The 15,760-nt window shown below is 47.0% G+C and overlaps 1 protein-coding gene across 3 annotated transcripts in view; it reads right to left on the minus strand.

Annotated features, from left to right (window-relative positions):
- RAB11FIP3 (RAB11 family interacting protein 3) overlaps positions 1 to 15,760 on the minus strand; it is an 87,132-nt gene that overhangs the window by 61,649 nt on the left and 9,723 nt on the right. For 2 of the 3 annotated variants that reach the window (XM_069809666.1, XM_069809667.1), the window contains exon 2: positions 3,302 to 3,395. In XM_069809666.1, the coding sequence (XP_069665767.1) occupies positions 3,302 to 3,395 (94 nt within the window). Of the gene's footprint in view, positions 1 to 3,301; positions 3,396 to 11,513; positions 11,535 to 15,760 lie in introns of those variants that run through there. The other variant, XM_069809668.1, reaches the window with a different exon arrangement.

The following is a 15,760-nucleotide window of genomic DNA, read 5'->3' on the forward strand; positions in this document are numbered from 1 at the left end:
TTGCTGACTAACTCCTCTCCAGCAGTTCCTGCATCCAACATGCAGCAGACTAGAGTTGCTCCTTGGTCCAGGCACCTTGGTTCAAATTACAGACACCATCTCACTACCCCTTGTCCCATGGTCAGCCCTTGCCATACCAATAGACAGAGACCTTACTCCCAGTCCAAGTTTTCTAAGTGGCTTGCATACAGTCCCTCATACCTCTTTCTCACAGAGAAGATCCCCCAGGAGCTGTAACTTCTAAGCATGATGAATGCAGCAGTCACGCTGGCTCCCTCCCCATTTCTTTTCCCCTGCAGACTTGAAAGATGTCCCATTGGATCTCACTGACGGTAGCCAGGTGCACCAAGTTTTCCTCTGGCTATGGATTACCCAGGCATTACACACCTTATCCGGCTTCTTTAAGCATGCTCTATAACATACTCTCCTCCAAATCGATATCATTACTGCCTCCACTACATTATCAACTTCTCAAGTTTTACAATACAAGGCCATAAAATTCTACTTTTCAGAGTTATTTATCATCTCTGACTTGCTGTCTGTTCCACAGTTCCCCCCTCTGCTTTGCTCTTTACACTTTGCAGGACTGGCCAGTCGTCCAGGCACCATTAACACAAACTTTAAAAGCAGGCAAACTGCACGCTTCGTGGAGCAGGGGGAGGACGAGGGTGTCCCAGCAGCCACACCACCCCATGAGCAAGAAGGGCTGGGACACAGCAGGTTGCAAGGAGCCAAATCTTTCCTAGCAGCACCTCTGAGCCTGCCTCCCCATGCCCAGGCAGTCCCCCGTGGTCCCCATGCCAGCCTGCTCCTGATAAACGGCTCAGAGCCAGACCCAAGAACTGAGCCCAACCACCCGAGAGCCATGGGCTTACCACCTCCTGCAGAAGGGAGACCCTGGGGGCCCTCCAGACTCCACCACCCAAAGAACTCTAATGACAATCATATATACATGCAGCAGGCATTGATACATATATGAGGACCATATTTTCCTATTAAGTCTTCTCTTTGGGAAAGGTAGAAGATAAGGCAACCACAACAGGCTAAAGACTATCATTAAAGTCTCAAACCCAGCTTCTGTAGCATGCAAGTCACTTTGTTCTTTCCCCTCCATGATCAACATTACCTGGCCAGACAAAGATTACAGCAGCAAAGAGATCAGAATAGTTTCATGGCAGCGGAGAGGTGGCATTGTGGCCTTCAGTGTTGTCCAAGTGGTTAAATGGTGCTTTGCTCCACACTGAAGGCAGAGGCAAGTTCAAGGAGACCTAGATCAGCATGTTCCTCAGCCAGTGGGAACCTACCTCAAACAGCTGGCACAGGAATAGGACCAAGGAGTTCAGTATCCTCCCTGGATGTAAAGGCCAACTGAACACGAAAGCAGTTGTAAGAAGAGTAGCTGACTGTGCAAGTTTTGCTAGTTTTGTAACTGCACCTTCAGTTTGCCAAGCTAGAGCGGAAGAGCTCAAGTAAAATCACAGCTATTCTACAGAGAGTCTCCAAGAAAGGGGGTAGAGGGAAAGAAAAGTGGAGCATCTTCAGAAATAAACCCTTACCTACATTAAGACAGACACTGCAAGGTACAAGCTTACATCAGGTCTCACTTCAGTGACTGACCAAAGAACTACAGAGTACCAGGAAATGCAACAGAACTATCTCTGGCTAAAAATAGGCCCAGCTAATTAACAAAACCTTGTTAAAAGGGACACCCAGCAGCAAGCATAACCTCTTCTTCTTTACAAAGGGATGATCAATATTGTCTGTCTCAATAGCAGCAGCAAATCCTCAAAACCACTTCAATGTGAGCAACTGCTCAGCTGGTGAGACACAAAGAAACTCTCTCAGTACCCTGTCCTGGGTTTCTTCTAAAACTGTTTAATGCCCTGCAGTGTTAGAGAGAGATCTGCCTTTCCTAGCCACTGTAATAAATACATATCAATTGCTTTCAAGTTTAATAAAGAGAGATCCTAAAAGCTTTGTCTGGATCTGCTTTTTCCATTCAATTAATATAATACAATACCAGGGCAATGAATTATTGAAGAGAAATACAAGCCAGAGCTTTCACAAACACACTCTACTCCAATAGCAATTTATTACAAATTAATAGCATGCTGCATTTCCTCCTACATCAAGAACTGGGAATCAGCTGCATTGTGAAACTATACCAGCCATGAAAATTTCAGAGCTGCCATAAACTGCTACAACCCTGAGCACAAATAAGCTGGGGGTGGGAATGGGGAGCAGAAGGAGGGATGGACAACCAACAGAAAAACAGAAGTCACTTCTGCTTTGAGGGTTTTCTACTCATGAAACAACATTGTTTGCGTAGGAATAATCAGTCTTTTCACATCTTTGCTTGTATCAGCGTTCAAAAGCATGCTCAGTGTGTAGGGCTGACAACCCAGTGCATGTTCATTGTTGCATGAAAGCAATGCTGAAGTTTAAAATAAGCATTGCTGTGAACAGAATTGATTAATGTCCTAGTATGGTAATTCATATTTGCACATTTAAAGTTATATCGGCTCAGCAGGAGGCTTCCAATATTTTTCACACCCTGCCCTTAACAACACACTCGCCCCAAAATGACCCTCTAACACTCATATTAGAGATGAGCCCCAAACTGAAAAAACATCTTTTCTTCTGCAAAGAAGTTCAAATGCCAACCAGCCAGAAAAATAGTTCACATTTCACCAAGCTATTACTCTGGAAGTACTTGCAACAAGACCATCAAGAGCAACATGGGGATTGTCACAGGCCTGTTTTGGGGGCATGTTTAAAGATTATGTACCAGTCAGTGAGTTCAAAGCTCTTGCTTAATGTGCTTCTTGCTAGAAATCATCTAAGCACGTTGATCCTCCAAACAGTTGGAGTGAATGCAAATGCATTAGTGCCCAGCGTCCGGAAGATGTTACACTCTGCAGCAGACAGGCATCTCCAGCAGCGTGTCAGCCAAGAGTTACTCCTCCATTAGAGCAGCAAACCCCCACAAAACCATAGGTGAGAGCATACACCAAACCAGAAGGGATTTTCCCCTCAATAGCTTTTCCATTTCCAACATACATTTAGGAAGGTAATTTCCTGATAAACAGGAAAACATGCAACCACCACCACAAATGCTGTACTACCTTTTTCAATTCCATTATTAAATGCACCCAACCTCTCCACCTTCCTCTCTGCCCAACACAGAGTAGAAAACCAAACACAGTTTGCTTTCATCAAGTGACTTCTCAGCTCGGTTAACCCCTGTGGTGTTAAATTTGGTGTCTCCCTCTCTTCCCTTGAAGCACAGCAGCAAACTCACCTCCATTTTTGATAGCTCTGATCCCCCGATGGAAATCTTCGAAGCTGATGACTCCAAGTCCGCTCGGATCGAGGTACTTTGTCAGGTCCTTTACCTGTAACCACAAAAGCAGTGTTACCCATAGAGCCCTTTGGGTAGACAAGACAGTATCTTCCACCAGAGAAGCACCTTGTAACAAATTTTAGCTCCTTACAAGAAAAAGATTTGGGCAGTGAATTTCTTAAACTGACATCAAACCGTGGCTGTTCTCCTTAAAGGGAACAAGTAATCAGTATAGAAGGGTTAATTAGTACTTGGCTGGTGCTAGAACTATTGCTTAGTCTTGAAACATAGGTTAGGCAGTATTTCTTGCAACATGGTCCTTCTCCACCAGGGATTTGTTTATTTTTATGTTTTTTAAAGAGGTCCTATCTTAATTGGGAAAAGTCAATAATAGACTGCCCAGTAGGAGGGCCCAGTTAAGAGGATTCAGTGATAATGAACTGCTCCATGTTACAAATTTAGGCCATATAACTGAAACATTTTCACAATTACACAATGCCCAAGGGGGAAGGAATCATGTCAGCTAGTGAGGATTAGGATGTGGGTGCCAGAGCAGGCACACACATGCAGCAAGGGACACTTGTGACACCTGGTGAGGACGATGTGGGCTCTTCAAACAGAACAGGCTTCTGTTTGAGGGCAAAACCACAGTCATTCCTCATGGTTCAAACAAAGTCTTCGAAAAGGTGCATTTGGCTCCTTCCTTCCAGGCTGCCACAAGCCTGCCTCTCAGAAAACCCTTTACACCACTGATGCTTCTCAAGCTGAGAAAATCAGGTATTTCTTCCTGCTTTAAAAAAAAAATGCAGACCATCATTTTAAGAGATATTGAGGCACCTTTGTCTATTTTAGAGCCACACTCTTCAGCTGAGAAACAAGCCCAGGAGGAAGCAGGGTCTAAGACATGAGAAAAGGAATTGCACAATTAGCTCCATACTCAATAGCTGCCCTTGCCCTGTCAAACACATCGAACTCTCCTCCTCCAGAGCTGACACACAGGAGGAAGTCTTCAGGCGATCTGCAGTGCTAGATTTGTTCAGCTCCCATGAGCACAACCAGTTGCCTTTTGACTCACTCGGGCGAGTTTTGGTTTGGGGAAAAAGATGGTGAATCACCAAACCTCTCCTTCCAGGGAAGGAAACCTTGCATCAAAGAAGAGACTTAACATCTAAGGGCGAGGAGGACAACTGAGCCCAACCATGGTGCTCAGAGCTGCTTAACTCATTACTCATCAGCAGGGTTTGCCTTCTTTTTGTTTTGTTTTTCTTAAACCCAGGTATGTGTTTATACAGGAGAAATAACATCTGCAGCACACTCAGAGCTGTTCACCTGCATGTCCATGTGGTTTCGAACACACTGCGGGGAGGCAGGAGATGTCTCTGCTTCAGACGTCCCACCTCCCCGCAGCAGCAGTGAGCACGCTGCCGGCACGGAGGAAACCACAGGGCTGAGACCATAAAAAACACTCAACTGTGCTTCTAGGGGGTTGCCACGAGAGAAACTCCCAAGCCCCAGCATGGCACAGGCTTGCCCGCCTGCTGGCTTACTCCATCATGAACAGGGAGAAGACAATACAAGCATCTTCTCCAGTTTTCTGGGGAACTTTTTTGTTAGGCAGATAACAAAACTGCTGAACTCACACGGCACACATTAACTCGGGTGAGTCAGGCTTCTTGTATGTTAAACAAAGGTATTTTAGACTAATAAAAACAACTCTTAGGAATGTGTTGGTTCCAGTTAATGCATCTGGCAGCTTGAGTTCACAAACCGTAGCTTAATTTGTTATCTGTGTATATAGATAACAGAAATGCAAGTGACATTTAATCAGACTTGATAAGCCTATAAGTGATTATCATGACACTCTAAAGTATAGTTTCTGTAAAGATCCAGCCATGATGACACATGGGACACGCGAGGCAGGGCTGCTCACAACACTGCTGCAGTGCGTGCAGCTTCTCAGGACTAAGGAGGGTTTCAAGCCCTTGTGCCAATACCCCAGCAAGGACCTCTCCCACACCAGTGCTTGTGCAAAAGAGATAGAGCAGTCAGGCAAGTATTTTGTTTATGGAAAACAGCCACCTATGTATTTAAATAAAGCTGTGGGCAGGGGGAAATGTTTCTTAGAACTTCACAACCCTGACATTACAGATGCAAACAAAAGCCACACAACTGATGATGCTCAAGCCCACAGTAGTATGTCTGTGCTGATCCAAATTTGCTCTCCAAGCTTAAAAAGAACTCTGACCATTACCGATTGAGGCAACATCACCAGACTGAGTGTGAGTGGCAACTGACACTCAGAAGAGCTCACAACACACAGAAAACAAGAACACCAGCAGTGCCTGCCTGGTCCCCACAGTCCCTACAAGAAGCTGCCTGGGGAGAGCAGAGGCCATGTCCTGCAGGCCAGCACCCAGCATCTCCCAGCACCCACAGTGATGGAGCCAGGGATGCTGGGAGGTGGTGGTGGTGCCTTTACTGCCCATGAGCATCTGAACCTGCCTCCACCACCTCTGGGGCCACAAGCTCCAGAAGCTTACTACCTGCTCACAGGAGTGCCACCTTCTAACTCTTCTGCACCCATTTTCTGCTATTTCATCAACTGCCTTCCAGTTCTACCACCAAAAGACACAGTGAGGTGCAACTGTGATCCCCCTGGACCATATTCTCCTCCCCAAGGGGTCCCAGCCTGCCCAGCCTCCCCTTGCAAGGCAGCTGCTGCAGGCCCTTGGCCATTTTAATCATGTTTCCTGCTCCCTCTCCAGCCCCCTCCATCCTGTTGGAAGATGAAGGCCAGAACTGCATACACTATTCAAGACAGGGCACATCAAGATCTTGAACAATGCCAAACAGAGGTCCTTGGCGTTACTCTGATACCCCCCTCCCGTGGCCCACTGTCTTGTTCACACCTGAGCCATCATGGCACTGAGCCACCTGCATTGAGAACAGCCAACAGCAGCTCCAGCATCTCACTCCTAGGTTGTAACTGCCTGTTTTCTCCATGTCTTCATTTTGATGACTGGGCTAAAAACCCTACCTTATTAGGACAGTTGGGAAAAACCCCAAGCATTATGGCTCAAACTGTTTTACATAAGCAAATCTTAGCAGTTCTGAAGTCACAGGTCTGTTGCTTTTAGCTGAAGACTAATCTGCAAGAGTGGAGTAGTTAACACTGCACTCCTATTAGCACAAAAGTTAACACTACTAAACTGCAATATTAAGCTAAAAACAGGCAGATATAAGCCACAGCCACAGTGAGGTTCCTGCTTTTTGGCCAGCAAGAAATATTCAAAATAAAGGTTTTACTTAATGTGTGTGTTCGTAGCTGGTTACAAAGTCTTCTTGAAGAAAGAGCAGCTAGAAATACAAAGCATTAAAGAGTCAAAGAGGACAATGTGGTTTAAATAGCTGATTTAAATCCTGGTGGAAAGGAGAGGTTTAAACTACTTGCAGTCAATCTACCTTAAGCTGAACACGGACACAAGCCTGCAGAACCAGAACCGATGGCAAGAACTGCTGAAGGGGCTCTGCTCGCTGGGGATGAGGCACAGCCCAGACGAAAGGCAGAACAAGCTCCTGGCACAAGTCCATTAGGGATTTTTCCTGGTAAGGGACCCAGAGAGGGAAGCAGACTGGGGAGGAGGAGGGAGGTCATCTGGCAACTCAACAACAGAACAAGAACTACTCATTGACCAACCACACTACCACATCTTCTTCTGTATTAAAGAGCTCTGCACACTGGCAGGGCATTTCACCTTCCAAAACCAACAAGATTTGCTGCCAACCAACACCCACCTCCAACAACCCCCTCCGACCAAGCCACTTCTGAGCACGTGTGCCAGCACCACGCCGCACTGCTGGACCGGCTGTTAACAGCTTCCCCACTGTGTGGGGCAGAAAAAGAGCTTCCTTGCTTCGATGCAGTGAAATCAGTTCAGTAAGTGATTTCGAGCCTCAGCTAAGCCAACAGTCACAACTCCAAATTCAAATTAACACAAAGGCTTGGCAGCCACACCAGGAGGTTTTCCAGGAGGTGAAGGATTCCCCAGCTGTGAGTAGACCTGTTAAGCAGGCGGGAGGAAAAGGAAGCTCCGGGCCTTTTCTCCTTGTCCTTATGGATGCTCCATGTCTCCACCACATAGCAGATGGATTCAGCAGAACAAAATATCCACTGTGCTTGTGTTAAGCATTGATCTCCAAAGGAAGCGAGGGCTGTGCTGGCCAGGCAACACCCTCCTTGTAACCCCTGAGCCTGCCAGAAGTTTTCCTTCATATTCTGGCAGAGACTGAGGCTGAATCAGCTTCCAAAAAGAAATTCTTTTGAGGGGTGAAATGAGGTTGGGAGATTTCTAGTGGCCACAGTAGTCAGGCACCCCACAAGGAAGAGCCAGCAGAGCTCAGCTCCTACAGTCGTAAGGTATCTCACACAGGTGATGCTTCTAGCCTAGCCACAACCGGGGCCAAGTCTTGCCCTTCACACCACAAGCTAGTTATTTGATGATACCATAGTGGGAGTGATTAGTCAGCATTTCAGTCCTGCTTTACTGTACACATACTCTGGAAGCAAATCCAAAGGCGACAAAGAAGAATCAATGCTGACATATTCCTGATAAATATCCCCAAATACTCAAGGCAGGCCAGCAAGCAGGCTGCAGTTCCCACCAAGGACTTGTGCACCTGCAGTCTCGCATATGCTGCAATAAGCAAAGACAGATGCTTTTGCCTTGAAGTTGCTCCCTCCTTTCCTTGGAAAGGATTTAACGTGTGGTCTCAGTCTTCTGAGTAATAGGACAAGCGCCAAGGTAAGTCATGGGAAACTGAGCGAGAGTGAAGATCTGGTCTGCTTAACAGATGACTTCTACTCTCAGGCCCCCAAAGGGACCAACCACGTGGATTATGTACAAAAAGAACCTAGAGAGATGTTAGAGACCTAGAGAACCCAGAGAGCTGTTAGAAAGACACCAAGAGACCTGTCTAGATAAGGAACAACATGCCAGAGACTTACCAAGACTCTGGTTGAACTGAGCATCTGGCTTGGTGTGTTTTGGCCGCTTGAGCAATCAGCGGGGACAGACCAGCCCATCCAGGAAAAAGTCCACAAAACCAGTAAGCCCAGTCCAGATTCTGACTTATTGCTGGCTGGGCCTTGATTTTAGCCTGCAACATCAGATGAACTGCTAACACAATCACCAGAGGAAGACCTTCACCGGGGAACTTGTTGCCATACTTTGACCTGATGACAGCAGCCAGCGCTGGCTGGGGACTGTTGTAAAAAGTAGCAGCTACCTGCAAGCAGTTCAAAACACATTTGTATTTCACTTATTGAAAACTATTTCTATAGAAAGGCAAAGGTATAGCCTAAAAAGTGAGTATTGAGGCACTCAAACCAGAGCTTTGAAAGCAACTGCTCAGCACAGGGGCGGGTTGGGTACCCCCACCTCAGGCAAGCATTCCAACAACGAGGTTGTGGTGGGCAGAGAAAATACGTGGTTTCACGTGTACATCCTGGCTGGCTCCAACTCCCGGCCGGCTCCAACTCCCGGCCCCTCTGCCGCTGACTGCTGGGCTCGGCAAGCTGGGCTGTGCACACAAGCCCCCTCAACATGAGTATGTAGTTGTCAGCAGGCTGCAAGGCAGGGACTGGGGCAGGGAAAGACCATCCCACTGCAAGACTCAAAAGGAGCAGAGCTCCACTACAGCGGGGTGAAATGAGAACAAACGCCTTGGGCGCCTGACACCTACACAGCCCCCTCCTACAAACCCACAACTGTTCCATGGAGTTCTGACCACCACCTCTTCCCAAACTATCAATAGGAATTTTTTCTCTCCTGAATGGAATATTACAGGAGACTAACAGGTTTAAGGACCTTACCCTTGTCTCTTCTCTTGCCCTCCAGAAGAAATGGGAGCCTTCATGGTCAAATTTAAACACAGAGTGAGGCAGGACCAGGCAAGGAAGCAGGATCCACGCTAGACAAGCTGCAGCTTCAGCATCAGCTTCCAAAGGGCCAGTTTTCACCCAGTGCCTTTGAGGAAAGTCTATGGAAAGAAAGCAGCCACCCCTTCAGTGGGCAAGGACCCCGGGTATGCTTGAGGGGAAGCGAGTAACTGCAGCTTTTCACCATCACTGTTAACAGGCCAGCAAGGTTTCCAAACATCTATGTAGCTGTTTAATCAGCTTTGCACGATCAAGCACAGCACATGCAGACATCGTTCCCCATGCATCTGTACGTTCAGCTTGAACATGGACTCTGAAGTAGTACAAACAGAAAATAAAACTTCACTTTTAATCCAAAGTGAGCTTTTTCTATCAGCCTCTGCTTTCCGTTTTCACCAGCTGGACCACACTCCCCTTTGCCCGCACGTTCTGCTGCTTGGATCTCTGCCCAGCTTGGTGCAAGGCTCCACGCTATGTTAGACATGCCCAAAGCCAGACTTTATCTTCTGTTTGGCCTTAAAAAAGGCTGCTCAGACTAACTCTCCTCATCATCTGAAGTCTTTGGATTGTAGCAGAGTCTGTTTTACAAGGCCCTGCTTGCAGACAGCCTGCTGTGTCCGGCAGTACCAGGTTTGCCTGCTTCATACTGCCAGTAAGAAGGGTCTCAAGAAGGGAGAACAAAGGGACAGCAGGAGCAGACCCCTGCCAGCCAGCAGCCACTGCATGTGCCAGCACACTTTCTCTGCCAATTTACAGCTTAGGGAGTTTCAAGCAAAACAGAGAACCAAAAATGTCCTAAAATCCAGTGGATCTTGGAGCTTTAAACATAGGAAATGCATTTAATTGAATAAGCAGGTCCAGACCAATTCTGGGTATACAGGGGCCCACAAGGCCTGCTTGACTGAGATAGGACATGAAAAATCCAGGTACCTCTCACATAACTCTGACTACCTCCTTCTGTCTGCAAGAAGCCCAAATCTGCTCTGAACATCTTTTATCTTTGTGGGAAAAACAGTATTGTAAGTCACACAATCCCTGAACTCAAGCGGAGAGAAAGCTGAGTGCCACACTGGCATAACTGCCAAATAGAGGGGATTTTTAGTTAGCAATACTCTAAAGTGCAGGAGCAGGCTCACGCCAGATGCTCTCCTCGTTATGTTTAGCCAGATCTTTGGCCTGAAGTGGTACAGAGGAATTTAACAGAGCGAGCACACGCAATGTAAAAATCTCTCATGGTTATGCAAAGGTGGCTGCAGCATCTCTACCCTCTGCATTTAACAGAAGGGTATGAGCCAACATACTCATTTGTTTGTAAAAACCCACCTTGTGTCTCAAGGCTAAACCCACACTTTCAAGGAAAAAAAATATATTTTTAAATACTAATTATAGAAGTCAGAGTAGTTGTATTTTTCAATCTTTGGGAAATGTGCAAACGTGCTGGAACTGCTGAACCTCCTGCAGCCGAATACCGGAGCAGCTGTGCAACTTGCCAAAGACATAGCTGTCCCTATACAGCCGTTCTCTTTAGATCACACAGTCACTAAATCAATGGGTTGCAACGTGATCAGCTGAAATGAATTGATCCCTGTTAATGCAGCATTTGTCTGGGCTAAGACCACATCTATCCCCCTGTGCTGGGTGCTGAGAAAGCATTGACATGCCGACAGTGTGAGCATAACTTAATGTTGCTTCATTCAATGTATTTCCCAGAATGCTGCTGTGATCTGAAGCACAGCCGCACTGATCCTAAAGCCAGGAACACCCTTTCTAGCACTTCACTTCTGTGGCTTCATCAACATAAACAAGCAGGCTGAGTGGAAGGCTGATAACTCAGCATTACACTGGCTCCAGCAATGTTTATAGGAACTGACTTGGTAATTTGTTAAAGGATCTGGCACTACAGAAAGCAGGCAGAACCTCAGAGCAGGTTTCTATTCTGCTGCAATTACACCTAATTAACTAACCTTTAAAATACCCTCAAGGGGGCAGACCTCATTACAGGGAGAAGCAACGGTCAATTGTGAGTAAGCAGTGCAAGAGCTGCATTATTTATTTCGCAAGTGGCGGCACTTATCCAGGGCTGCTGTGAGCATGTTGCTCTCTGAGCCTTTTCAGGAGCTCCCGAGGAGATGAGCAGGCAGACTGTGTCTGGTCAAGTCTCTGTTTAAAGGTCCACCACAAGCAATACTCAGTGAAGATGCTTTCTGCAACATCCCTCACACATCAGTTCACCTGTCCTTGCTGTCACTTCAGTCCCAGAGACTTCAGGAACTGCAGGGCCCTCTGCAATCAGTCTAGTACTTGAAACCAATTATCAAGACATCTTTCTGAGAAGGAGACAAAGAAAAAGATTCAGCCTGGTTTATTCGCATCTCTTCCTGCTACAGAAGAAATAATCAAACCTACTATTTAAGGCAAAAGGGGAATAAGCCTCCAGTGGTTCTCCATCAGCCTGCAAGTATTTAAAGAACTGGAACGAGAAAGGGATCACCCACAAACCAAGGGAGAGAAACCATCCCAGCAGCTCAGCTGTTTCCTTGAAACAAACTGAGCAAGTTGCCCAATGGAAACAAGCTCCCCTCCTTTCCTACCTGCCCAGGAAGACTATATCCTCACCATTGAGCACATCCACTTGCCTAACAAATCCTCCTTCCTCCTATTTATCCAAGACAAAAGCTGCTCAGCACGTCATCGGCTTTTGATGCATGTCACCTCCTTGGGGCAGTTTCTAGACTTATCTTGCACCCAGCCAGCTTTGGCCCTGAACCCCAAGGCACGATGAGACTTGCCAGCCTCTCCCAGGGTCAGCAGGCTCTTTCTGCAGGCACAGGAAATACCGGAGGAGAGAGATGCGAATACATAATGAACAGGAGAGAATTCCCTCCCCAGCAAACTATGACTTTGCCTTTTTGGAAGGGGAAGGAAGAAGTCTCCAAGTCAACCATAAACCAAGAACAAGCCCAAAGTTGAGGCAGAGGAGACTTGCTCCTGCGTTTCCCAAAGCCGCTGAATGCCATCTGCATTGGGAGTATGCAAAGGAAAAGACTTTCCTTCCAACGCTCAAAATTCAACAGGAAGAAGAAAAGCGAGAATATGTTTTAAAGAGCTGGCAGCCAAAAAAGCCTGAGGACCCAGACCCTTCCTGCCCACCCTCACAAGAAACCAGAACAACTCAGTGCATCCAGCCAGACCCTTGGCGCATAGCACGGAGCTGAACTGCAGGATGTCTTCGCCAGCCCAGATTACCCATATTCAGCAGTTTTGGGTTTTTTACCTGCTGGTAGAAATTACTCTGGTCTGTACTACGTAACAGACATGAGTACAGGACCTTTTTGGAGTAACCCTACCAGCTCCAAGGCTTATCTGCAGGCAGCCTTAATACTTCTATACTCACCGCAGCTTCAGGAGCCTTGCTTTGTCCTATTTTTAAGTGTATTCTCAAACTTCAAGTATGACTATTTCCAAATTGTCCATCAATTGTTGTCACTGAACCGTAAAAACATATTTAAAGAAAAAAAACTTCAAGGATTGTTTGAAAACATTAACAGGAACATAAGTTAACCAAAACTGTTTTATCCAAATTTAATTGCATTTGTCTCAAGTGTTCCAGATTTCCTGTCACTACCTAAGTGCTCAAAGGCTTCAGCAGCAACACTCTGCTATAAACATATTCATTTGTTTAATGAAACTTGAAAAGTTTTCTTCCTCCACGCTCCAAAACATGGAAGGCTTTGTTTTTAGCTTTTGTTCCTCTAATGACATGGGAAACCTCTTCTCACCTTTCCAAACACACAGCTCAGAGGCAGGAGACTGGATCAAAATAAAAAGTTTAGTGCTGGGTTACTTCTTACATAAAATAGATGCATTAATGTAGGCTGGAGCCACCCTTGGGGGAAGAACCAAACGCCACAACCGAAGTCACCCCAGGCTCAAGGCGGGACGGCGGCATCCTGCCAGAGCACAAAACCAGGGCAGAAAGCGTACGCAGGATTTCAGAGCTGACCTGAACAGACAAGAAGTAACTCAATAAAACATGCCAGGAGGTCACACACTAGGCATTTTAAGACACTGCACATTTTGCGGTGCCTGGTATCGTTTTATGTCAAGTCCCCTGCAACAAACCCAGGTATTTCTGTGATGGGGGCTGTTTGGTTACAGAACAGACTGTCTGGGCTTATAAATCCAGGACTGCAGCTTTTCCTTCTGTTTCCTCCCAACCAGGTTAGAAAGCAGCGCAAAAAATCCCATGGCATATCCCAGAATAAATCCTCTCGCTAGCTCAGGACTTGCTTTTACTAACTCACCCTCTCCAAAATACGATTTACATGCTATAACCTCTAAAACAAGATCATAATAACCAGAAACAGGAGAAATCCATTACTGCCAACACACAAACAAGCAAGCCATGAAAGCAGGAGCCAGAGAGTTGCATCTCTCAACTTGCAAACCCTGGGAATCTGGTGAGCACAAGAAGCTTCTTGGGCTGCAGAGGTGAAGCCCAGGTGAGTGCAAGACACAAGCCTGTCCCTGACCAGGCAGCTAAATATTAGAGAGCCCAGCACAAGAGAACTAACTCGCCTCTCCCAGCCAGACTGAGCCTACCACACTGTCAAAACTAAGTTTATCATAATACAAACAAGTGTGATTCAGAGACCAGCAAAGCATAAAGATTGATTTCTTTTTTAGAACTGCTCCAAATTATTTCCCTCCTTTTGGCAACCCTTCACGCAGCCTTCAGAAAGGACTGTTTGTGCAAAGGCAAGTACACAAAGCAGATGTGCTGGAGCGGGGAAAAAAGCCCAGAACAGTTTCTAGGCTCAGAGGTAGATTCTCAGAAGAAGGGAAAAGAGGCTGAGATGCCATGAATAGCTTGGGAAGCCCAGGACTTCAGGGTGGGATTGTAAGTACCAGGCATACAAGCCTCATCACAACAACAGAAAAAAACCACCATGACAACGTTAATGCTTCTCCAGCACCCACCACATGCCTAGCACCTATCAGCTCCTCCAAGCAGAGGAGCAGCAAGAGGTCTGGATTCTCCTCCCCATGCTCCACCACAGCTTTGCAGGTCTCTGCCAGGCTAGCAGCCATCGCTCGCCCTTCACACGGGATCTGCCTCTGCACTCTGGGCTTTCAGTCCTACTTCTCCCACCAGCATCCCTCCATCATCCGCTATATCTCTGCCATGCCACCCGTGCTGTCAGCCTGCAGCCATGATGCCACCAAGGGATGGATGCTCCACAAAGCCTGAAGAGATGCAGCACAAAGCCCAACAGCGAGTCCCCTGTTGCACACCAAGGTCTCTGGCATCTCCCTTGGACTTTTCAGGGCAAGTAGCGTTCCACAAGCCTTGCTTCTGCTCTTTGCATCCTTCTGCTGTGCTCCTGCCAGCACAGTAGTCCCAGAGCTCCAAGTAGTCAGGAGAGGATTAGCTAGTTGCTGCGCTGATTTAGCAGACATAGGAAAAAAAATTCCACAACGATATCCAAATTTTACTTTTTTTCCCCCCAGCTGTAGTCTCCTCATGCACACACAGTGAGCGGGGCAAAGAAGTGCCACAGCCCTGGAAAAAATAAGGAATGTGGCCATGCAAAAGGGAGGCAACAGATGCCTTTTAATCCCTCCACAGCCAAAGGCAGCAGCAAAAGCCACAAGGTCCTGATCAGCTTTTAAAGCCAAAGTGGAACTGAACATTATTTTCCCATTAGAAGAGTTTCACTTTCAACACAGCTATACCTTCCCCAAGCAGAAGGGCCCCTCAAGCAGTCCCCCTTTTCATGCCGCATTTGCTCAGGAGCACAGAACCACGGAGCAGCCACATGGATCCCAGTCCTGCGCCGTGCCCTGCGCCCCGCCACAGCAAATGCTCCCCATTTGTTTCCTGCCCTTGACAGCTTCTGTTCTCTAAAAACTGTTGGTTTGGGCTCCTTTTACCTCCTGCACATTTTGCTTGAGCCCAGTTTCCTATTGGACTCTGGCAAATGGATTTTCCACAGGGCTGTCAGCAGTCGGCTCCGCTGAGTCTTGCCAGATTACACAGCTCCCAGCACCAGGTCCTCTCCCTTCGGTTTTACTCCTTCTCAGGGGAGAGGAGTAAGCAGGAACAGCCCAGCAGTTCGCAAGCTGAAAACCCCTTCCAGAAACAGCAGTGACTCAAAACTCAAGTGTATTCTACTCTATTACACCAAGGGATACTATAACAGAGGGAACAGTAGCTCTTTTTTCTGAAAAGCTACAATGTATTATTAAAAAAAAAAAATAAAAAATCAGGAGACTACCAGGCTGCTCACAATGTAACCTAACAGAGGGACATTCAGCCTGCAAACAAAGCCTGGCCACCAGCTGTACCCAATCCTTGTAACACGGAGGGCAGCGCTGCTCTTCCCGTACAGCACCACAGGACATCCCCAGAGCTGTCATTGTCCCATGCCAGGACCCCAGTGGCCTCTGCAGTGCTGGGGACACACCAGAGCCGGGAT

This window comes from Haliaeetus albicilla, chromosome 22 (genome assembly GCF_947461875.1).
Source record: "Haliaeetus albicilla chromosome 22, bHalAlb1.1, whole genome shotgun sequence".
Lineage (NCBI taxonomy): Eukaryota > Metazoa > Chordata > Aves > Accipitriformes > Accipitridae > Haliaeetus > Haliaeetus albicilla.